The sequence below is a fragment of the Globicephala melas genome, chromosome 16 (genome assembly GCF_963455315.2).
Source record: "Globicephala melas chromosome 16, mGloMel1.2, whole genome shotgun sequence".
NCBI lineage: Eukaryota > Metazoa > Chordata > Mammalia > Artiodactyla > Delphinidae > Globicephala > Globicephala melas.
In genome coordinates, this window is record NC_083329.1 from 8,040,225 (window position 1) to 8,065,652 (window position 25,428).

A 25,428-nucleotide genomic window follows, 5' to 3' on the forward strand; every position below is an offset into this window, starting at 1 on the left:
GCCTCAGGATACGTGTCTCCAGAGACTAGTTAGTAAAAAGGATGCTGCTGCTTCCTGAGCCCAGATCAGGTCACCTCCATGTGATTGATCTGTGAGAAAAGGGCGGGAGAGAAGGCTGGACCGCTGCGGCCATGGGCCGGCAGTGACCTTTGTCCTCTCTTGCCTCCCTGCTGATGCTTCTCACCTCTGCCACACTTACTTCTTCCAGGCTGTTCTGTGGCTCCTTCCGTTGTGTTCCGCCAGGTCAAACCCTTAGTGGTGTTCATCGTGTCTGGCCTCCCTCCCGGAGGCTCAAAGGCCTCCGTAACCTTGGCCCTCGGTGCTGTCAAGGTCCTGCTCCTGGAAGGTGGGCTCCTCCAGGCTCCCTCCTTGCACCGTGCGCTTCCTGGCTGCAGGCCTTTTCCCAAGCAGGTCCCCGGCCTGCAACGTCCCCTCCCTCCACTTTGCCCAAGCAGTGTAAACCCTGGTTCAGCCGTGACATCGCGTCCTTGTGCTGCTCTCACAACTTGTCGTAAGTGTAGCCACTTATGCAGCACAGGTTCATCCTCTTACAGTTCTGGAGGATAGACGGCTCGTTGGGCTCCAGTCGAGGTGTCGGTAGGGCTGTGTTCTTTCTGGAGGTTCTCAGGGAGAATTGTTTCTTACCCTGTTCCAGCTTCTAGAGGTGCCCACATTCCTTGTTTTTCTAAGCCAGAGGTGGCAGGTTGAGACCTTCTCAGGCTGCCACCTCTCTGGTTCTCTCTTCTGCCTCCCTCTTCCGCTTTTAAGGACTCTTATGAGTACATTGAGCCCACCTGGATAGTCTGGGACCATCTCCCCATCCTAAGCAACCTTAACTGCATCTGCAACCTTCATTCCCCTTTGTCATGTAACTTCGAGTGCTCGCGGGTTCTAGGATTAGCACGTGACGTCTTTGTTGGGGAGGGGGTTGTTTTTCTGCCAACGCATCTCGGGTGCCTTTTCCCTCCTGCTCTGGTTCCAGCTGATCTACCCCTTCTCAGGTTGGCGTTTGATCCCATGCCATCCTATGTGGTTCTCCAAGAGTGTGGTTCCCTAATATTTTAGTTTCTTTCCCCACCTGATCCATAACTGTGTGGTTTCCAAGCCCTTTGGCACATGTGCCGTCTTGGCAAGCCTCCGGGGAGGAAGGTAGTCCTTTCATGCACACGATGTGGGGTCGTCAAGGCTGCACTCAAGGCTCACAGCTTCTAAGCGGCAGAGCTGACAACTCATTCCCCCAGCTGTCACTGTAAACGTGCTACGGGCAGCTGCCGTGCTGAGAACTGGACGAGAGTGGATGAGACCCCTTCCCAGGGAGCCCCTGGGCTCAGCAGGGGGACATCTGAGCAGAGCTCCGACTCCAAGCATCTCTTCCCTCCTCTCCACCGCATCAAATAGACTTTCAAACCACTCAACCGTAACCACTTTTCAGTTCAGAAGAATTCAGGTAGAACGTTTCAGAACGAACTTTCATGAAATCTAACGTTGGTTTAAAAATATTTGTTCTTCTTCCTTTTTAATAACAGCTGTTAAGAAACATTTGGATGTGTACAGCTGGACACTTTACCAGAGGATGCACTCTCAAAGTGCAGACAGGAGTACCTGCTAGTAATCCGAGTGCCTCCAGCATCTGTCATGGGCTGCAGTCCTCCAAGTAAATGAAGTCAGACCTGGGCAGGGCTACATCCAAATGTCTACAGGCCTGCTTCCTGCATTACTTAGTGGATCTGTCATCTGATGCCTTGGATTCTTTCTCTAGAAATGAAGTTATCCTTTATGAAAGAGGAAGTGTTCACATTTACCCACACTTCCGGTCAGAAATGGAGAGGCCCAGTTAGTCCTAAATATGTGGGGTGGGGGCAGAGGATGGGGGTCACGTGCTTCCAGTTGGAAAACCCATGGGCAGAGTGGACACGCCGCACGCAGTCCAGTCAGTCAGGCTGAGTTCAGACCTTGACCTTGACACATCTAGATGTGGGGACTTTTGGAACAATTATCTCACATCTCTGAGCCTCAGTTTCCTCATCAGAAACATGGGAGTCCCAAGTCACAGGATTCCTTGAGCAGTGAAATGAGATGATTTATAATTTTAACACATTTACTGGGATTTCTCACTCCTCTGCTTAAAGTGTTCGGTAGCTTTAAGGACAGACGCCCTTTGGTGGGTCCCACTTTCCAGAACTGGTGCCAGGTGAAGCGTGATTCCACTGCCACAGGTGCCCCAAAATGCATCTTCCCACACATGCAGTTTGAATGCAGTTTAAACATAACTACATCTTGTCTCACATCTGAGTATTTGGTAGGCTTGTCAAGCTAATGGAATTTTATGTGTGAGAAACAGCAAGGTATTGGAATTAGAAACCGTATTTAAATGCATTTAGTGCAGGATGTGAGCGAGGTCAGTCCAGCCCTTTGCTGGTCAGGCTCTGCAGGCGTGATTGTGATCCACCCAGAACTCAGGCTCGGCCGCTCCCTGGTCCTCCTGCTGACGAGCCGAGAGGCTTTAGGCAAGATGCTCACCTTCGCTCACTTCTCGGAATGTGAGGATCAGAAGGAGGAAGAAGGAGAGTCATCCTCAGCAATTCTCAAATGCCACGTTCGTGCCCATTAAAATCTGTTCACTCACCTGACCGTTGCAAAGTGCCCTTTATGTACCGGAACTGTACGGCCCTTACAGAGCCAAGAAGAAAAGCTCCCGTTTGTTCCCTTTCCTCCAGATGCCTCAGTCTCCAGCAGAAGGAGAGCTGGAAGCAGCTCTGATAGTCACTGGTGCTGTGCTGAGTGCTTTACCTGCATTATTTCATTTATTCCTTGGCGTGAGACAAGGACTATTATTATTATTACTTCTGTCTCATAGAAAACAGCTGCATGGATCGGTAGAGTAACTTTGTTGAGATTTCCCAGGAGGGGCAGGATGTGACTCCAAGCTGCTTTAAACCTGGAGCTGCTGCTCCAAACGACGCCATAAAACTGTCGCGACCAACAGCTAAAGTGTTCTAGGCATCTCCGGATGATTATTAAACCATGTGCAAGTCTCTTTTCTGACGTTTATCTCACATTGATTTACTCATGGGTCACCCTCCCCAGGTCGTGTGACTCTTGTTTTTCTGAGATTCCCACACTGTCAGCACTGTGTCTGCACATATGTATGTGCCTCATAGGTGCTCCTGGGGAGCTGCTGCAGTGCGAAGGGCACCGTGGCTGCCTTGAAGTCTCCCCGAAGTGGATGGGGTTGGTGCAGGCAGGTTGGACGTCTTGGTGTTTCGTTATTGCAAATTTGCTCATGTGTGATTGGCAAGTATGGGATGATGTCATTGTGGCACAGAAGTAGGGTTGGTTCATGTACCATTTTTGCCAGTACATCAGTGTTTTGCGGGACCAGGCGGCAGCCCTGACCCCAGGGACCATCAACACAGCTGCGGGCAGAAGCCTCGGAAGAACTCGGTCCTGTCCATGGTGCTCGTCACTCTGCGGTGCTCTGGCTAGGGTGGCCGTGTGCCCTGTCCTAGGACGCTTACCACTCAGGTCCTTTGCCCATTTGCTCACAACCCAGCAGCTTCCATTCTTCCTTACACCCCTTTCCACCATACTGCTTTAACTGTGGTTTTTTAAGGTCAAATTCTATCATCATAGCTGTATTTAAAAAATTGTTTTAAATCAGGGCTTCCCTGGTGGCGCAGTGGTTGAGAGTGCGCCTCACCCCTTCCACCACGTGAGGACAAAGGAGAAGACAGTCGTCTATGAACCAGGAAGCAGGCCCTCCCTCACCAGACTCCGAATCGGCCGGCACCTTGATCTTGGACTTTCCAGCCACCAGAACCGTGAGGAATAAATCTGTGTTGCTCCTAAGCCCCCCAGTCTAAGGCATTCCTTTACAGCATCTCCCAACGGACTAACACCGAGACAGGTGTTTCTGCTATAACGTGGCAAATGCAGTTCAGTAAATGCTCATCGTCTGCAAAATCTTGCACTTATAAAATCCAAGTTCACAGGAAAAATAAGGTTCAAAATCTATGCAGCTCTGTAATCAGAACAACAACAACAACAATCAATTCCAAAAAACATCACTACTGGTAAGGAGACACGTTAAATTGACTGAAAACAATTTTTTTTTTTTTTTTTTTTTGCGGTACGCGGGTCTCTCACTGTTGCGGCCTCTCCCGTTGCGGGACACAGGCTCCAGACACGCAGGCTCAGCGGCCATGGCTCACGGGCCCAGCCGCTCCGCGGCATGTGGGATCTTCCCGGACCGGGGCACGAACCCGTGTCCCCTGCATCGGCAGGCGGACTCTCAACCGCTGCGCCACCAGGGAAGCCCTCTGATCAGAGTTTTAAAGAAAGAGCTGGTGTTTTGAGGTTGCAAGAAGAAACATGGAGCATTAACACCTGCAGACGTCTTTGCAGTGCCTGGTCACCATTATTTGACTCTCTGTGGCCCACGACCTGTCTCACGTGTGTGAGCCCTCTTTGACGAGGAAATGTGGGTTATAATAGCATCTGTCTGAACCATTTCTCAGCACCACTGGAACGAAACACAGCTCCTCTTGTAAGTCATTCCATTCAATAAATTCCACAGAGCAGCTGGGTGCTGATATTAGAACCCACTGCCAGTGACCTGATCATCTTTTTACCTGACATGAGGTGTAAGCCATGAAGATGGCCAACGCCCGTGGCTTCAGATATACCCACAGGGAGTCGGTTATAGAGCATTGAACCAAGTTTTATCCTGATGTCGAAGTTCACGAGCATGGGCACATCCCACACATCTGTCCCCTTGTCCTCTTTGGCCCTGAGACACCTGGTGCCCCACGTTTATCTGGGCGGGGAGCGTATGGGGACCACCCAGGGCAGCATGGTTTTCTCAGGCGTCACCCCGCTCTCCCCCGCTCCTGCCTGTTGCTGGAATCATCTGCACCCGAGGTCTTCTGACCCCAAAGCCTGTCTGTTCCTTCACACCATCCCATTTCTCTGCCTGTCAGCCTCCCATTTCTTTCTGGCTGTACAAACCCTTGCTGTGACTCGACAAGCCCTCACTGGGGGCTGTTTATGTGCCGGGCGCTGCAGAGGCAGAAATCATCACAGTGGGGAGAGTTTCCAAATCAAGGAATGTTGTGCTCGTTTCCGATAAAGGGATTTCATTCCGCATCTGGCTTCAAGAAACAGTCTGGGACACAGTGTTTGGATGCCAAGATGTTGGAATTTGAGGTATTAGGATTTTTATGGGAATAGCAGGACTGAGTATTTTAAATCATGACTTTTGGAAAGTTCAAAGTGAGAATTTGCCATAATGAGGTTGACGTCCTGGTCTCATTCTCGGAAGCATCGTGAAACGCGAGTGTGATAACTAGGAACAGAGCAGGGCAACGAGGACAGGGGAGCCCCGAGTAACAGAGACGCCTGACCTTTGGATCCCAGGCCATTCTGGAAGCACCGACTCCCTGGTGCAGGAGTGGACTCCGTTCTGCTTGCCGTGTGGATTTTTCTTTACTATTTTACTAAATTTCATTAAGTTAATATTTCATTTCATCTTCAGCATACTCAGAGGGAAACTCTGGTTAGAGAAAAGGAATTGAAGTCAGAGGCTGACTGACCTGCCCTAACCCGACAGCCAGTAAGTGCAGAGCTGAGGCTCAGACTGAACTTTTCCGGCCGTAGGGTTTTCCGTGCTCCTTTTGGTGCGTCTCAGGTGCCCACGAGAAGGTTCAGTGTGTTCACTAGCTTGTGGTTTCCCCCAGCACCCCACCTTCTGACTCATCTCCTTGACCACTGGCTTCTGCATCACCTAGTACCTTCCAGGCCCACATCCTGGCGAGACCCAGAGAAGTCTGATGGGTGTCAGCAGTCACCCCCATGGGACCTCATGTCCATTCAGTTGGCACAACCCAACTGTGCCTTCTCAAATGGTGCCTCGTGGGGATGGGCCCTCTGGGCTGTCTGCCCAGCCACACGCAGGCCAGCCAGACTGTCTCCTGGACGTGTACAGTTAAGAGTCAGGGGTGCAGGTCATTCTGAGCTGGGGCTCCAGTGGACACAGCACACACTGCACAAGCAGGGAAGACTCGTGTGGAGAGAGTATGAAAGACAGGAAGGGAGGAGGGAAAGAAAGATCAGAACAGATTCTTTCTTGTATTCATTCATTTCGTTAAAAACCCCACCTCCTGGGGACCTTATTGGTGCTAGGCAGACACTAAAAATCACAAGTCCTGGGGAGACGATGATGAGCAAAACCAGAACCAGTCCCTGATCTTTTAGCCAATGTTTCTGGAGGACCTCCTGTGTCCTGGGCCCTGTGCTGGATGCTTGGGATGCCTCAGTGACCAAAACAGACAGAGATCCTTGCCATCTGAGAGCTTACGGTCGAGAGGGAGGGAGGCACATGAAAGCAAGAAAAGTAATAAAAATTTTTATAGAATGTTAGAAGGTGATAAGTGTGACGGAGAGAAGAAAAACAAACCTGTAGCCGACAGTGGGGTCAAGAGGGCCGGCTGTGGGGAAGGGGCAGGTTATAGTTAAAGGTGATCAAGGTCTGGGCTTTTGGGAGGTAATATCTGTGCTTAAGGATCAGCAGGGGCTCAAGTAGCTGTGGGAGGAGCATCTGGGCAGTGGGAGTGGCCTGAGTGTCCTGCACCGACAGCAGGCCAGGCATTACCAGTTACCAAGGAGCAGCAGAAGGCTGGTGTGGCAGGGGGTGATCTCAGCATCCCGGACAAGAGGTGGTGCTGTCTCCGGCCAAGACGGGAGTGTGGAGGTGGTGAGAAGTGGTTGGGTGTTGGATATTTTGAAAGTAGGCTTTTCTGATGAAGTGGATGAAGTTTGGAAGAGGATGTGAGAAAAAGAGGAGTCAAGGATGCCTTCTCTGATGTTTTTTTGGCCTTGGATAATGTAATGGGGAAATGAAATTATTTAAAAAAAATTCTCACAGGTGAACGCCCAATTACAACCTGTAATGCATACGCAGAAGGAGAGGACAAGGTGCATTAGTTTCCTGGGGCCTCCATAGCAAAGTGTCACAAACTGGGCAGCTTAAAGCAATAGGAATTTATTCTCTCACAATTCAGAGGCTGGAAGTGTGAAATCAAAGTGCTTGTAGGCCTGCGCTCCCTCTGAGGCTGCGAGGAAAGGATCCTTCCTTGCCTCTTCCAGCTTCTGGTCCCCATGCGGCCCAGGATGTTCCTAGGCTTGTAGTGGCATCACTCTAGTCTCTGCCTCTGTGGTCGTGGGCGGTCTCCCTGTGTGCTCCTACATCATCTTTCCTCTCTGTATGTCTGTCTCTGTATCCAGATTTCCCCTTCTTATAAGGACACCAGTCATTGGGTTTAGGGCCCTTATCATTGCCTAACTAATTTCATCTGCAACAACCCTATTCCCAAATAAATCCACATTCTGAGGTTCCAGGGATTAGGGCTTGAACATATCTTTTTGGAGGACATAATCCAACCCATAACACCATGGCTCGCTATGCCCAAGAAACCTGCCTCAGTCTAGAAATCTGGAAGACTTTCCTGAGGATGGGCTACAAGATGTGAAGCAGGATTAGAAGTTAAGAGTTTATCAGATGAAGAGTTGGCAGAGGGGATAGGAGAGAATTCCAGGTTGAATGGAACACTGTGTGCAAAGGCCCTGTGGTGGAGAGAATATGATATATTTGAGGAACTAAAGCAAAGCCAGTATGCTGGAGCCCTGCTATGGTTGTGGAGCAATATCATGGCCAATAAACATAGTAAAAAGTGCTCTTTATCATTAGTCATCAAGTAAATACAGATTAAAATCACAACGAGATGTGATAGGCACTAGGATGGCTTTTTAAAAAAGGATAATATCAGAGCAGAAGCAAGAAGAACTACAGTCCTGCAGCCTGTGGAACAAAAACCACATTCACAGAAAGATAGACAAGGTGAAAAGGCAGAGGGCTATGTACCAGATGAAGGAACAAGATAAAACCCCAGAAAAACAACTAAATGAAGTGGAGATAGGCAACCTTCCAGAAAAAGAATTCAGAATAATGATAGTGAAGATGATCCTGGACCTCAGAAAAAGAATAGAGGCAAAGATCGTGAAGATGCAAGAAATGTTTAACAAAGACCTATAAGAATTAAAGAACAAACAGAGATGAACAATACAATAACTGAGATGAAAACTGCACTAGAAGGAATCAATAGCAGAATAACTGAGGCAGAAGAATGGATAAGTGACCTGGAAGACAGAATGGTGGAATTCACTGCTGTGGAACAGAATAAAGAAAAAAGAATGAAGAGAAATGAAGACAGCCTAAGGGACCTCTGGGACAACATAAAACGCAACAACATTCGCATTATAGCGGTTCCAGAAGAAGAGAGAGAGAAAGGACCAGAGAAAATATTTGAAGAGATTATAGTTGAAAACTTCCCTAACATGGGAAAGGAAATAGCCACCCAAGTCCAGGAAGCGCAGCTAGTCCCATACAGGATAAACCCAAGGAGAAACACACTGAGACACATAGTAATCAAATTGGCAAAAATTAAAGCCAAAGAAAAATTATTGAAAGCACCAAGGGAAAAATGACAAATAACATACAAGAGAACTCCCATAAGGTTAACAGCTGATTTCTCAGCAGAAACTCTACAAGCCAGAAGGGAGTGGCATGATATACTTAAAGTGATGAAAGGGAAGAATGTACAACCAAGATTACTCTACCCAGCAAGGATCTCATTCAGATTCGATGGAGAAGTCAAAAGCTTTACAGACAAGCAAAAGCTAAGAGAATTCAGCACCACCAAACCAGCTCTGCAACAAATGCTAAAGGAACTTCTCTAAATGGGAAACACAAGAGAAGAAAAGGACCTGCAAAAACAAACCCAAAACAATTAAGAAAATGTCATAGGAACATAGATACCGATAATTACCTTAAACGTGAATGGATTAAATGCTCCAACCAAAAGACACAGGCTTGCTGAATGGATACAAAAGCAAGACCCATATATATGCTGTCTAAAGAGTCCCACTTCAGACCTAGGGACACATACAGACTGAAAGTGAGGGGATGGAAAAAGATATTCCATGCAAATGGAAATCAAAAGAAAGCTGGAGTAGCAATACTCCAGATAAAATAGACTTTAATTCAGATAAATTAGACTTTAAAATAGACTTTAAAATAAAGAATGTTACAAGAGACAAACTGTCACTGCAGATGACACTATATGATATGTATGATACTATACATAGGGAATCCTAAAAATGCCACCAGAAAACTACTAGAGCCAATCAATGAATTTGGTAAAGTTGCAGGATACAAAATTAATGCACAGAAATCTCTTGCATTCCTAGACACTAATGATGAAAAATCTGAAAGAGAAATTAAGGAAACATTCCCATTTACCATTGCAACAAAAAGAATAAAATACCTAGGGATAAACCTACCTAAGGAGACAAAAGACCTGTATGCAGAAAACTATAAGACACTGATGAAAGAAATTAAAGATGATACAAACAGATGGAGAGATATACCATGTTCTTGGATTGGAAGAATCAATACTGTGAAAATGACTATACTACCCAAAGCAATCTACAGATTCAATGCAATCCCTATCAAATTACCAATGGCACTTTTTATGGAACTAGAACAAAATATCTTAAAATTTGTATGGAGACACAAAAGACCCCGAATAGCCAAAGCACTCTTGAGGGAAAAAACGGAGTGGGAGGAATCAGACTCCCTGACTTCAGACTATACTACAAAGCTACAGTAATCAAGACAATATGGTACTGGCACAAAAACAGAAACATAGGTCAATGGAACAAGATAGAAAGCCCAGAGATAAACCCACACACCTATGGTCAACTAATCTATGACAAAGGAGGCAAGCATATACAATGGAGAAAAGACAGTCTCTTCAATAAGTGGTGCTGGGAAAACTGGACAGCTACATGTAAAGGAATGAAATTAGAACACTCCCTAACACCATACACAAAAATAAACTCAAAATGGATTCGAGACCTAAATATAAGACCGGACACTATAAAACTCTCAGAGGAAAACATAGGAAGAACACTCTTTGACATAAATCACAGCAAGATCTTTTTTGATCCACCTCCTAGAGTTATGGAAATAATAACAAAAATAAACAAATGGGACCTAATGAAACTTTAAAGATTTTGCAAGGCAAAGGAAACCATAAACAAGACGAAAAGACAACCCTCAGAATGGGAGAACATATTTGCAAACAAATCAACGGACAAAGGATTAATCTCCAAAATATATAAACAGCTCATGCAGCTCAATATTAAAGAAACAAACAACCCAATTCAAAAATGGGCAGAAGACCTAAATAGACATTTCTCCAAAGAAGACATACAGATGGCCAGGAAGTACATGAAAAGCTGCTCAACATCACTAATTATTAGAGAAATGCAAATCAAAACTACAATGAGGTATCACCTCACACCAGTTAGAATGAGCATCATCAGAAAATCTACAAACAATAAATGCTGGAGAGGGTGTGGAGAAAAGGGAATCCTCTTGCACTGTTGGTGGGAATGTAAATTGATACAGCCACTATGGAGAACAGTATGGACGTTCCTTAAAAAACTAAAAATAGAATTACCATATGATCCAGTAATCCCACTACTGGGCATATACCCAGAGAAAACCATAATTCAAAAAGATGCATGCACCCCATTTTTCATGGCAGCACTATTTACAATAGCCAGGTCATGGAAGCAACCTAAATGCACATTGACAGATGAATGGATAAAGAAGAAGTGGTACATGTATACAATGGAATATTATTCAGCCATAAAAAGGAACGAAATTGGGTCATTTGTTGAGACGTGGATGGGTCTAGAGACTGTCATACAGGGTGAAGTAAGTCAGAAGGAGAAAAACAAATATCGTATATTAACGCATGTATGTGGAACCTAGAAAAATGGTACAGGTGAACCGGTTTGCAGGGCAGAAGTTGAGACACAGATGTAGAGAAAAAAACGTATGGACACCAAGGGGGGAAAGCTGCGGCGGGGTAGGGATGGTGGTGTGATGAATTGGGTGATTGGGATTGACATGTATACACTGATGTGTATAAAATTGATGACTAATAAGAACCTGCTATATAAAAAAATAAAATAAAATTCAAAAAAAAGAAAAAGGACAATATCAGGTGTGGGCAAAGACGTGGAGCAATGAAATTTTTATACAGTGCTGGGATTGTGAAATAGCACAGCCACTTTGGGAATCTCTTTGGTAGTATCTGCTGAAGCTCAACATTCTCATACCTGTTAATCTAACAAATTCACTCTTATGCCTGAAAGAAATGCATTCATATGGGTACAAATGACATGTACAGGTAGGTTCATAGCATTATTATTCATGATACCCCCAAATGGTAATAATCCACATGTCCATCACCACTACAATGGATAAGTCATTTGTATATGCACACAGTGGAATACTATACAACAGTGAAAAGGAGTAAGTTACTGTTACCTGCAATAATATGGATGAATCTCACAGATTTCACATTGAGTGGAAGAAGCCAGGCACAAAAGAGTAGCTACATAAAGTTTCATTTATATAAAATGAGAAAACAGGAAAACCAATCCAGGAAACCCAGGGCATCAGCAGTGAAAGCACAAGGTCCTAACCACTGGACTGCCAGGGAATTCCCTAATAGATTTTACTTTTAAATGTTTTTAATTTCATACTCTAGATGTTTATTGGTTTCCTTAGCCAGTGCAAGAAAATTTTTTAAAATTGGTTTGGGGTTTACAAAATGGCTTCAAAACAATGATTGTTTCTTTTTAACCAACTTTACTGGTGACCAAGGCCTGAACTAGCAGGGAGCTCTGCTAATTTGCAGAAGGATCAGCTGATTTGCACCCAGGCAGTTTTATGGGTTTATCACAGAGGTTTACTGAAGGTAGGTATTCAGACCACGTTATGGCCTTTTATGGGAGATTAGTTACTTACCTATAATAATCAGATGTCACATCTAACATTTTTAGGTAACCACTGCCTCCCAAGGAGCTAACTCGTCGGTAACTATGACGTTTCAGCCTCTGCTTCTAATATTTTTTTCTCAAAAGTATTTAAAAATAACTATTACTTTTTTCTGTTTCTGTCCAAATAGCACTGGGCTATGTTTGCAAAGTGGCAGGCAGCTGTTTTAATTATCCTGGAATCACTAACTAGTTACATTCACTTGGATATAACTTTTTAATTTGCTTCCAGATGTTTCTGTATAGAGGCAGCCCATGATCATGCAATATGTACAACGGAGATCAGTGATTTCACAGCAGCAGAGTGACTTTGAGATTCGCAGTCTTCTGTATGTGCCATAAAGCAAAGCATTTTGCGTAACGCCTGGAACATAGTAGGTGCTGTGTAGACACCCGGATAATTAAAGAATAATTTTATTTTATTTATTTTTAAACATCTTTATTGGAGTATAATTGCTTTACAATAGTGTGTTAGTTTCTGCTTTATAACAAAGTGAATCAGTTATATATACACATATGTTCCCATATCTCTTCCCTCTTGCGTCTCCCTCCCTCCCACCCTCCCTATCCCACCCCTCTAGGTGGTCACAAACCACCGAGCTGATCTCCCTGTGCTATGCGGCTGCTTCCCACTAGCTATCTATTTTACATTTGGTAGTGTATACATGTCAATGCTACTCTCTTACTTTGTCCCAGCTTATCCTTCCCCCTCCCCATGTCCTCAAGTCCATTCTCTACCTCTCGGTCTTTATTCCTGTCCTGCCCCTAGGTTCATCAGGACCATTTTTTTTTTAGATTCCATATATATGTGTTAGCATATGGTATTTGTTTTTCTCTTTCTGATTTACTTCACTCTGTATGACTGACTCTAGGTCCATCAACCTCACTACAAATAACTCAATTTCGTTTCTTTTTATGGCTGAGTAATATTACATTGTATATATGTGCCACATCTCCTTTATCCATTCATCTGTCGATGGACACATAGGTTGCTTCCATGTCCTGGCTATTGTAAATAGAGTGGCAATGAACATTGTGATACATGACTCTTTTTGAATTATGGTTTTCAAAGGGTATATGCCCAGTAGTGGGATTGCTGGGTCGTATGGTAGTTCAGTTCTATTTTTAGTTTTTTAAGGAACCTCCATCCTGTTCTCCATAGTGGCTGTATCAATTTACATTCCCACCCACAGTGCAAGAGGGTTCCCTTTTCTCCACACCCTCTCCAACATTTATTGTTTGTAGATTTTTTGATGATGGCCATTCTGACTGGTGTGAGGTGATACCTCATTGTAGTTTTGATTTGCATTTCTCTAATGATTAGTGATGCTGAGCATCCTTTCATGTGTTTGTTGTAATCTGTATATTTTCTTTGGAGAAATGTCTGTTTAGGTCTTCTGCCCATTTTTGGATTGGGTTGTTTGTTTTTCTGATATTGAGCTGCATGAGCTGCTTGTATATTTTGGAGATTAATCCTTTGTCAGTTGCTTTGCTTGCAAATGTTTTCTCCCATTCTGAGGGTTATCTTTTCATCTTGTTTGTGGTTTCATTTGCTGTGCAAAAGCTTTCAAGTTTCATTAGGTCCCATTTGTTTATTTTTGTTTTTATTTCCATTTCTCTAGGAGGTGGGTCAAAAAGGATCTTGCTGTGATTTATGTCATAGAGTGTTCTGCCTATGTTTTCCTCTAAGAGTTTTATGATGTCTGGCCTTACCGTTTAGGTCTTTAATCCATTTTGAGTTTATTTTTGTGTGTGGTGTTAGGAAGTGTTCTAATTTCATTCTTTTACGTGTAGCTGTCCAGTTTTCCCAGCACCACTTATTAAAGAGGCTGTTTTTTCTCAATTGTGTATTCTTGCCTCCTTTATCAAAGATAAGGTGACCATATGTGAGTGGGTTTATCTCTGAGCTTTCTACCTTGTTCCATTGATCTATATTTCTGTTTTTGTGCCAGTACCACACTGTCTTGATTACTGTAGCTTTGTAGTATAGTCTGAAGTCCAAGAGCCTGATTCCTCCAGCTCCATTTTTTCTTTCTCAAGATTGCTTTCACTATTCGGGGTCTTTTGTGTTTCCATACAAATTTTAAGATATTTTGTTCTAGTTCTATGAAAAATGCCAGTGGTAGTTTGATACGGATTGCGTTTGAATCTGTAGATTGCTTTGGGTAGCATAGTCATTTTCACAGTGTTGATTCTTCCAATCCAAGAACATAGTATATCTCTCCATCTGTTTGTATCATCTTTAATTTCTTTCATCAGTGTCTTATAGTTTTCTGCACACAGGTCTTTTGTCTCCTTAGGTAGGTTTATTCCTAGGTATTTTATTCTTTTTGTTGCAATGGTAAATGGGAGTGTTTCCTTAATTTCTCTTTCAGATTTTTCATCATTAGTGTATAAGAATGCAAGAGATTTATGTGTATTAATTTTGTATCCTGCTACTTTACCAAATTCATTGATTAGCTCTAGTAGTTTTCTGGTAGCATCTTTAGGATTCTCTATGTATAGCATCATGTCATCTGCAAACAGTGACAGTTTTACTTCTTTTCATATTTGGATTCCTTTTATTTCCATTTCTTTTCCTATTGCTGTGGCTAAAACTTCCCAAACTATGTTGAATAATAGTGGTGAGAGTGGATATCCTTGTCTTGTTCCTGATCTTAGAGGAAATGGTTTCAGTTTTTCACCATTGGGAAAGATGTTGGCTGTGGTTTTGTCATATATGGCCTTTGTTATGTTGAGGAAGTTTCCCTCTATACCTGCTTTCTGGAGAGATTTTATCATAAATGGGTGTTGTATTTTGTCTAAAGCTTTTTCTCCACCTATTGAGATGATCATATGATTTTTCTCGTTCAATTTGTTAATATAGTATATCACGTTGATGGATTTGTTTATATTGAAGGATCCTTGCATTCCTGGGATAAACCCCACTTGATCATGTTGTATGATCCTTTTAATGTGCTTTGTTTGCTAGTATTTTGTTGAGGATTTTTGCATCTATGTTCATCAGTGATATTGGCCTGTAGTTTTCTTTTTGTGTGTGACATCTTTGTCTGGTTTTGGTATCAGGATGATGGTGGCCTCATAGATGAGTTTGGGAGTGTTCCTCCCTCTGCTGTATTGTGGAAGAGTTTGAGAAGAACAGGTGTTAGCTCTTCTCTAAATGTTTGATAAAATTTGCATGTGAAGCCATCTGGTCCTGGGCTTTTGTTTGTTGGAAGATTTTTAATCACAGTTTCAGTTTCAGTGCTTGTGATTGGTCTGCTTATATTTTCTATTTCTTCCTGGTCCAGTGTTGGAAGGTTGTGCTTTTCTAATAGTTTGTCCATTTCTTTCAGGTTGTCCATTTTATTGGCATATAGTTGCTTGTAGTAATCTCTTATGATCCTGTGTATTTCTTCAGTGTCAGTTGTTACTTCTCCTTTTTCATTTCTAATTCTGTTGATTTGAGTCTTCTCCCTTTTTCTCTTGATGAATCTGGCTAATGGTTTATCAATTTCGCTTATGTTCTCAAAGAACCACCTTTTAGTTTTATTGATCTTTGCTATTGTTTCCTTCAATTCTTTTTCATTTATTTCTGATCTGATATTTATGATTTCCTTCCTTCTGCTAACTTTGAGGGTTTTTTTGTTGTTGTTCTTCTTTCTCTAATTGCTTTAGGTGTAAGGTTAGGTTGTTTATTTGGGATTTTTCTTGTTTCTTGAGGTAGGATTGTATTGCTATAAACTTCCCTCTTAGAACTGCTTTTGCTGCATCCCATAGGTTTTGGGTTGTCGCTTTTTCATTGACATTTGTTTTTAGGTATTTTTTGATTTCCTCTTTCATTTCTTCAGTGATCTCTTGGTTATTTAGTAGAGTATTGTTTAGCCTCCATGTGTTTGTATTTTCTACATTTTTTTCCTGTAATTGATATGTACTCTTATAGTGTTGTGATTGAAAAGGTACTTGATACGATTTCAATTTTCTTAAATTTATGAAGGCTTGATTTGTGACCCAAGATAGGGTCTATCCTGGAGAATTTTCCATGAGCACTTGATAAGAAAATATATTCTGTTGTTTTTGGATGGAATGTCCTATAAATATCAATTAAGTCCATGTTGTCTAATGTGTCATTTAAAGCTTGTGTTTCCTTATTTATTTTCATTTTGGATGATCTGTCCATTGGTGACAGTGGGGTGTTAAAGTCCCCTACTATGATTGTGTTACTGTCGATTTCTCCTTTTATGGCTATTAGCATTTGCCTTATGTATTGAGGTGCTCCTATGTTGGGTGCATAAATATTTACAATTGTTATATCTTCTTCTTTGATTGATCCCTTGATCATTATGTAGTGTCCTTCTTTGTCTCTTGTAATAGCCTTTATTTTAAAGTCTGTTTTGTCTGATATGACAATTGCTACTCCAGATTTCTTTTTGTTTCCATTTGCATGGACTATCTTTTTCCATCCCCTCACTTTCAGTCTGTATGTGTCCCTAGGTCTGAAGTGGGTCTCTTGTAGACAGCATACATATGGGTCTTGTTTTTGTAGCCATTCAGCCAGTCTGTGTCTTGGTTGGAACATTTAATCCATTTACATTTAAGGTAATTATCGATATGCATGTTCCTATGACCATTTTCTTAATTGTTTTGGGTTTGTTTTGTATGTCTTTTCCTTCTCTTGTATTTCCTGCCTAGGGGAGTTCCTTTAGCTTTTGTTGTAAAGCTGGTTTGGTGGTGCTGAATTGTCTTAACTTTTGCTTGTCTGTAAAGGTTTTAATTTCTCCGTCGAATCTGAATGAGATCCTTGCTGGGTAGAGTAATCTTGGTTATAGGTTTTTCCCTTTCATCACTTTAAATATGTCCTGGCACTCTCTTCTGGCTTGCAGAGTTTCTGCTGAAAGATCAGCTGTTAACCTTATGGGGATTCCCTTGTATTTTATTTGTTGCTTTTCCCTCACTGCTTTTAATCTTTTTCCTTTGTATTTAATTTTTGGTAGTTTGATTAATGTGGTCTTGGCGTGTTTCTCCTTGGATTTATCCTGTATGGGACCGTCTGCACTTGCGCGACTTGATTGATTATTTACTTTCCCATGTTAGGGAAGTGTTCAACTATGATCTCTTCAAATATTTTCTCAGACCCTTTCTTTTTCTCTCCTTTTTCTGGGACCCCTGAAATGGTGCATTTCATGTTGTCCCAGAGGTCTCTGTGACTGTCCTCAATTGTTTTCATTCTTTTTTCTTTTTTCTGCTCTGTGGTAGTTATTTCCACTATTTTATCTTCCAAGTCACTTATCCGTTCTTCTGCCTCAGTTATTCTGCTATTGATTCCTTCTAGAGTATTTTTAATTTCATTTATTTTGTTGTTCATCATTGTTTGTTTGCTCTTTAGTTCTTCTCGGTCCTTGTTAAACGTTTCTTGTATTTTCTCCATTCTATTTCCAAGATTTTGGATCATCTTTACTGTCAATATTCTGAATTCTTTTTCAGGTAGACTGCCTATTTCCTCTTCATTTGTTTGGTCTGGTGGGTTTTTACCTTGCTCCTTCACCTGCTGCATAATTCTCTGTCTTCTCATTTTGTGTATCTTTCTTTGTTTGGAGTCTCCTTTTCGCAGGCTGCCGGTTCATAGTTCCTTTTGTTTTTGGTGTCTGCCCTCAGTGGGTGAGGTTGGTTCAGTGGCTTGTGTAGGTTTCCTGTTGGAGGGGACTGGTGCCTGTGTTCTGGTGGGTGGGTCTGGATCTTGTCTTTCTGGTGGGCAGGGCCGTGTCCGGCGGTGTGTTTTGGGGTGTTTGTGAACTTAGTATGATTTAAGGCAGCCTCTCTGCTTATGGGTGGGGCTGTGTTCCTGTCTTGCTAGTTGTTTGGCATGGGACATCTGGCAGTGGTGCTTGCTGGCCGTTGGGTAGAGCTGGGTCTTAGCTTTGAGATGGAGATCTCTGGGAGAGCTCTCACCGATTGATATTATGTGGGGCCGGGAGGCATCTGGTGGTTTAATGTCCTGAACTCGGCTCTCCCACCTCGGAGGCTCAGGTTTGACACCAGGCGAGAGCACCAAGACCCTGTCAGCCACACAGCAGGTAAGTGGGGATTTTCTTGCCTTTTGGGAAGTCTGAGGCCTTCTGCCAGCGTTCAGTAGGTGTTCTGTAGGAGTTGTTCACATGTAGATGTATTTTTGATGTATTTGTAGAGAGGAAGGTGATCTCTACGTCTTACTTCTCCGCCATCTTGAAGGTCCCCCTGCAATAGGAGACTCCACTGAAGACACCAACCTCCGCACAAGCTAGAGGTGCAGAGGCACTTTTTTCAGAGGGTTTGCAGCTTGCTTTTTTTTTTTCTTTTCTTTGTGCTTCGTCTAGTTTCATTGGCACTTCAGATCAGAGTGCCTAGTCAAGAATAATTTTAAAAGTAGGTTGTAGGGCTTCCCTGGTGGTGCAGTGGTTGAGAGTCCACCTGCCGGTTCAGGGGACGCGGGTTCGTGCCCCGGTCTGGGAAGATCCCACGTGACGCGGAGTGGCTGGGCCCGTGAGCCATGGCCGCTGAACCTGCGTGTCCGGAGCCTGTGCTCCACAACGGGAGAGGCCACAGCAGTGAGAGGCCCGCGTACTGCAAAAAAAAAAAAAAAAAAAAAGTAGGTTGTATATCAGTTACTATTTATATCTGTGCATCTCCTTTCCTTTCCTCATTAAAATTAAAATTTATTTTAATCAGTTTTATGAGCAAGTAGTTAAAGAAATCAAAACATTAAAGGATTATAACAAATAAACAATAGAATGGTGGTTGCCACGGGCTGAGCAGGAGGGGAAATGGGGAGATGTAGGTTAAAGGGTATAAATTTTCAGTTATAAGAAAAATAAGTTCAAAGGATCTAACATATAGCGTGGTGATTATAGTTAGTAATACAGTATTGTATAATATTGAAAGTTATTGAGAGTTAAATCTTAAGCATTCTCACCCCACAGACAAAAAAGTGAGTTAACACCAGAGGTGATGGCTGCATTAATTATCTTGATCTTGGTAATCATTCCATAATGTATATGCATATCAAATCATCATGTTGTACACTTTAAATGTATACAATTGTATCTGTCAGTTATTCCTAGTAAAGTTGTAAAAAACAAAAACAAAACAGTAGTTCCTGTTGAGGCATTCCACATTCCACCCCACCCCCTGACTGCCCCGAATGCTGTGAATGGGGCAACTACTTCCAACTCTTTTAAATTGTTTCTTTGGACATTTAAATCTTAATTTCTAAATGATATGCACGTATTGATATGTATTGGTTTATATAAATTTGGGACTTTATCTTTTGAGTTCTTATTACGGAAGATGAGAATTTCAGCTCATTTTTAAAATCACTCCTTTACCCCTCTTTAATCTTTCCAATAAAGTCGCATCTCAGATTTTGGATAAATTTACATTTGAGGTTTTCATTGTTATGACTGTAAATATTGCTTACTATCGAGCCAAGAATTATTGTAGTTTTAAGCCAAGAAATCGTTTCTTTTATATAATTTCTTGACAACTTTTTGTTTTCCTGGAACTGCTCATGTTTTTAAAAACATCTCCCCACACGCTGCAATAGTCTGGGTCTGTAAAATACCTTCAATATAACTTTCTATAAGGTCATATCTGTTCAATGATGTTCAGTCTGACCTTTGTTGTTTTGTGTTTCTGTAGACATTCTTTTGGGAGCCCTTTGACCTGCTGTATTCTGAATAGGTTGCTTTCTGGGTCTTTTACATCACTAGTATCTCGGGACTTCTTCACCATCATTCTGAGAAGTCCCTCCTATGTCGGAACCCATTTTTTCTGGATCTGATATCTTCCTCTTTTTGGTGTTCTGCCTCATTTTTGTGGAGCACATCCTACAGTAGCAGACATTTTACTGATATCATTTTTGGCATTCTGGTGTAATTTGGTGACATCTCTGGGGCTGGTACCTCCTCTTTCATTGAATTCTCCCAGATGCTTGCTTTATAAATGTATAATTGATTTTGCAGAGGTGGCTGTCATTTCCCAAAGAGTCAGCTTCAGGAAGGGCTCTTCAATCTCCTGACACCTTATTACGTTTAATTGGCTGTCTGGGGTGCTCAGGAAGAACTGAGATGGGCAGCAGAAGCAAAGTATCCAGACTGGCAGAAACGGGAACTGTAAATTGAATGTCGGGTACCAGTCAGTAGACTTTGGCCGAATGACACGAGGACAGCTGCTCCAAGCTTTCATGGTCCTGTGGGGATGAACATCCTGGGCTGTGGGGCAGCTCTTTCTTGTCTGCTTAGCCCATAAGCTGGCATTCTTAAGCTCTGCGTGATTGACATTTTGGGGCGGGCAGCTCTTGGTGAGGTGTTGCTGTCCTGTGCATTGTAGAATGTTTAGGAGCATCCCTGGCTTCCATCTGTTAGTTGCCAGTTGCACACACCTCCCCGAGTTGTGACAGCCGAAAATGACTGCAAATGTTGCCGGAGGGGGCAACATGGACTCCTGTTAAGAACTTTAGACGGTGGGCCTCCTCTTTTTTCAGATTTTATAACTCTATTCTGGATATTTGAGGTTATAGAAAATGTGACACCAATGAACTGGAATAGTATTGCAATTCCCTGGAATTTTGTACAGTGTGAAATCATTCTTAAAACACCCATATTTCCATGATTTACCAAATATTCGTTGTTTTAGGCGTACTGATACCTAGCATTTACTGAGTGTTCAATTCTTTTTGAGCCCATGCTTCTAAGTGCCAGGCCCTGTTGAAAGCACAGGCAGCATCCTGTCACTTGAACAGATGGGGAAACTGAGGCACAGAAGAGCATTTAGGCAAATTGCCTGAATTAATGCAGTATGAAAGTTGCAGAACTGGGATTCACACCCAGATAGGACTTCAGAGCACAAGCTCTTAATCAACACACTGTGCAGTGGGTGATTTTGAGATGCCAAGACCAGGACACAAGCACCGTGAGGGGACTTCAGTCCACCTGCCTGTTCTGAGCTCCAGGAAGGCAGGACGGCCTGTGTCATCTACCTTTGTATTTCTGTTGCTGGGGCCACTACTTGGCATATAGCAAAGACAAGGTGAAGGTTAATTTTAATAAATTAAGCTATTCTAAGCACCCGTCTCATGGGCAGTTTATGAGAAAAGAGGAACCACAACAAAAACGGAGTGTGTATTATGGTTTCTTGAAAGAAGATGAATTGTGATATTGTAGGTCGTTAATGGGTTTCAGGTCTCCTCCACTGGGGGGATAAGTGCCTTAGATGAAGAAAGGGAGCAATTGTGTAATTATAGCCTTCAGGCTGGGATGGTGATCTCCCCGTTGACTGGTAATGTTGGGAGATGAGGGATTATATTTAAGAGTTGTCATCACTTTAACAAAATGCACTGAAGCACAGGTGGGACCATTAACACACACTTGCAAAATTTAGCTTTTCTTTGATGGCTCTAGAAGGCAGAACCTTGCAGCACCTCTAGGTCCTTGTTGCAGACACCCTGTGTACCATCAGACACGGAGGTGCTGGCTCACTGAGAGCTTGGGTCTCTGGAGAATGTAGACTAACAGTTTTTTAATTCACCTTCATTTGAGATGGTAGTGCTTTTAGAAGACCATGATATGTTAGTATTCTGACATTCTCTCAAAGCTGTTTCAAGATTGTTTCAGGAATGGACTGGGAATGCGTGTGCGGTGTTGGTCCTGATAAAGGCTTATGTTAGCTGGTGCAGTGATGGATGGGCTCCGCTAATGGGACCCTTAGCCAAGCTGTTCCTCTGCTATAGCTGAGCTCTGAGCTTCCCGTCAGTGTTGGCCATTACAAGTAAGGATTTGAGCTGCAGAGTACTCAGAGGTAGGGAAGATAGACTGGCTTATCATTCTTATCTGTTGACTGTCACTCAGACTTTTTTTCATCTGATTATGCACTTGTGAAATAACCATAGGAAAATGGGATTCATGCAGAGAAGATCTTAGTAAATTAGAAAGGTTCACCTGGCTCACTTGTCTTTTTTTTTTTTTTTTTTAGGTCAGGGCATTGTCTCTTCACATGGTAATAATACAGGGAAAATTCCAGAACAGAAACGTCACGTACCTTGTAAATTCAGATCAAGGGAATCTTTGGTAGTAGTAGTAGCTGACACTCAGACACATCAAATGACTTAAATGCTAATAAATAAATTTTCACTAGATAAACTTAACCTTCAACTCCAAGTTCAAATATCATCTCTGACTTGGGGCAAGTCAGACCACCTGTCCGTGGTCTCCCCCAGACCAAGTTAGCTGTGCTAGGCTTGAGTGTTCCCATAGCAGTTTGCTCCTATTCCTGAAATAACACATTCCCTATTATGTTCTAATTCATCTATTTTCATGTCTTTCTTCCTGCCTGGATCCTGAGATTCTAGGAGGGGATGATTCACCTTTGTACCCCCAGCACCTGGCATGTGTAGGCTGGTATGTAGGAGACGGTCTGTGTCTGTTGGACGAATGAGTAATAGAACTCATTAAATTTCATCTTTTACACTGGGCAACAGGAGGACTTATCATATTGAAATATTTCCAGCTTGTTAATAATAAGCAACTCCTTTTTATGATTTAGAATAAGGAGTTCAGGGCACAATGACTATTTTTTTTTTCCAATTCCTCATTCTCTTCTATTCCTCCCAACCCCCTTCCTCAAAATCTCATAAAAAATTTTGTCTTAATTTTCTTCTATTCTGGGTCTTTTTGAAGAACACCCCTCTCTTTTTTTTTTCTTTTTTAATTGACGTATAGTTGATTTACAGTGTTGTGTTAGTTTCAGGTGTACAGCAAAGCTATTCAGATACACACACACACACACACACACACACACACACACACACGTATACATGTATATATGTATATTCTTCTTCAGATTCTTTTCCCTTGTAGATTATTACAAGATATTGAGCATAGTCTCCTGTGCTATACAGTAGGTACTTATTAGTTATCTATTTTATATGTAGTAGTGAAGAGCACCCCTCTCTTTCTTTTCAGGCAGGTATTAATGAAAATGATTTTTACGACGGGGCGTGGTGCGCGGGAAGGAACGACCTCCATCAGTGGATTGAAGTGGATGCCAGACGTCTGACCAAGTTCACTGGTGTCATCACTCAAGGGAGGAACTCGCTCTGGCTGTAAGTGTGGCTGGACCCGTGCTTCCTAGACTCTGTGCCTTGAGTCTAAAGTTCTAGAGTTTAGACAGGGTCAGGGAAGTTGCAGAGAGGTATCTGGGGATAGGCAATAGAAAGGAAGAAAGTTGCAGTGAGGACAGGAGACTGGCCTTGCTGTAGACATGCTGGGAAGGTGCATCTGTTGGATCAACACCTTCCCTGATACCGGAGCAGAGAGAAGGATCCATGGGTTAGGCTGAGGAGACAGAGGTGTTGTCAAACTCAGGCAGGGTAGGCAGGTAGCTGCCGTCTTGGATCTGGGGCGAGCTACTGGTGCCCTGACTGGTGGGCTGAACACAGCGTAATGTAGGAACTCTGCACAAGCAGTGAGTGACAGGTAATGGTCTCCAGCCACTGTCCTGGGGTAGAAGGGATGAATCTTCCAGATTCTGGGAAGAAAGATGAACTCTAAGCAGGTTCCCAAATAAAGAACCACTGGAGGAGTAGTAGAATTGAAGGAGGAGTCCGTCTGGGGCCCGACAATGAGATGGAAGAGCCCATTGTTCAGAATTGAGCTTGGGATCAGGGCTGGGTCAGTAATAATAGTAGTCCCAAGAGAGGTGGGCTGTAGCTCCTTAAAACTCATCTCATGGTACGTGTATACAACGGAATATTATTCAGCCTTAAAAAGAAAGGAAATTCTGACACACACTACGACGTGCATGAACTTTGAGGACTATATGCTCAGTGCAATAAGCCACACACAAAAGGACAAACACTGTATGATTCCACTTCCATGAGGTTCCTAGAACAGTTAAAGTCATAGAGACAGAAAGGAGGATGAACGGTAGCTGCCGGGGTCTGGCGGAGGGGGATAGGGTGTTATTGTTTAATGGGCCTGGAGTCTAGCTGGGGACGATGAAAATTTCTGGAGATGGCTGGTGGCGATGGTTGTACAACAGTGTGAATGTACTTGATGCCTCAGAATTGCACACTTCCAAATGGTTAATTTTATGTTATGTGTATTTTACTACAATAAACAAAAAATATATATGTAAACAAAACAAAACCTTTCCACTTCAGCCCAGGGATGGTGGTGGAGACAGAGGCAGGACTATATCTGTGGGGTTGTCCTGTGGCTTAAGCTGTGTAGACAGCAAACATGCAGAGACTGGGCGTTAGGCAAGAATTAGGAGGGGCTGCAGGACCTTGGGTGCCTTCTTAATTTAAACAAGAAATTTTCAATTCCTCTAACATCTGTCTACACTGAGAAGCCAAGAGCACAAATGCCTTATATTTAGACATTAGGAAACTGACTGTGGACCTAGTTAGCAAAGAGCCCTCCTGTCCTGCCACCCCTCCCCCTGCCCTGACTATACTGCACACTCAAATCCCATGTCTGGGTCCCTTTCAGGTTTTACTGATGACCAGTTGGCAACCATGTAAAGTCTGTCTTTGTTGATTAGATTCATTTTAATGCCTGGAAAGATCAACGTTAATAAGTAAACCAGGGCTTCCCTGGTGGCGCAGTGGTTGAGAGTCCGCCTGCCGATGAAGGGGACACGGGTTCGTGCCCCGTCTGGGAGGATCCCACATGCCGCGGAGCGGCTGGGCCCGTGAGCCATGGCCGCTGAGCCTGCGCGTCCGGAGCCTGTGCTCCGCCACGGGAGAGGCCCGCGTACCGCAAAAAAAAACCCCAAAATAACAAACAAATAAATAAGTAAAACCGGGATAAGAGGAGGGAACGTGGCATCAGTGCTCACGTTTAACTGCCCGTCATTGTTGCCGTAAAGGGGACTTTCTTACAAAATGACAGTTGTCAGGCTGACTCATCATGTTTTCCTCTGAACCTTTTTTTATCGTAAAGACAATACTGTAACCTCCAACAACATTTAAAAACATTACCCGTGATTCCACTGTCCTTGAGCAAACATAATTTTTCTACAGATTTGTAATCATATTACATATGCAATTGTTATTTTTAATTTAAAAACATATCCATAATATTTTCATGCTGTTACTCAGAGTTCATAATGATCATTTTTAATAGCCTGTAATTTACTGAGCCATGCCTCTATCACCGTCTCAATTTTCTGCTATCACATACTTTACAGGAAAGCGTTTATATGCGTTTTTCTTCCTTTGAATTACTTCCTTCAAATGAATTTCCAGAGCGGGGATAATTTGTACATTTTGACAACATTTGGTTATGTATTTGTGCTACTCACATTTTATTCACTTTACTTTTCAGTAGCACTTATGTGTGTGTTCACATATGCTGATTTTTGCTCTGTGGTGTGTCTTGCTGTAATCAGCGGCTTATTACCATAACAATTGTTTTCACTGTGTAGATTCTGAAAGGCAAGAAT

The 25,428-nt window shown here is 42.8% G+C and overlaps 1 protein-coding gene across 4 annotated transcripts in view; it reads left to right on the forward strand.

The window, feature by feature from the left end:
- CPXM2 (carboxypeptidase X, M14 family member 2) overlaps nt 1-25,428 on the forward strand; it is a 154,912-nt gene that overhangs the window by 28,250 nt on the left and 101,234 nt on the right. For all 4 annotated transcript variants that reach the window (XM_060286060.1, XM_030831987.2, XM_030831990.2 and 1 more), the window contains one exon: nt 22,944-23,083. In XM_060286060.1, coding sequence (XP_060142043.1) covers nt 22,944-23,083 — 140 coding nt within the window. The remainder of the gene's footprint in view (nt 1-22,943; nt 23,084-25,428) is intronic.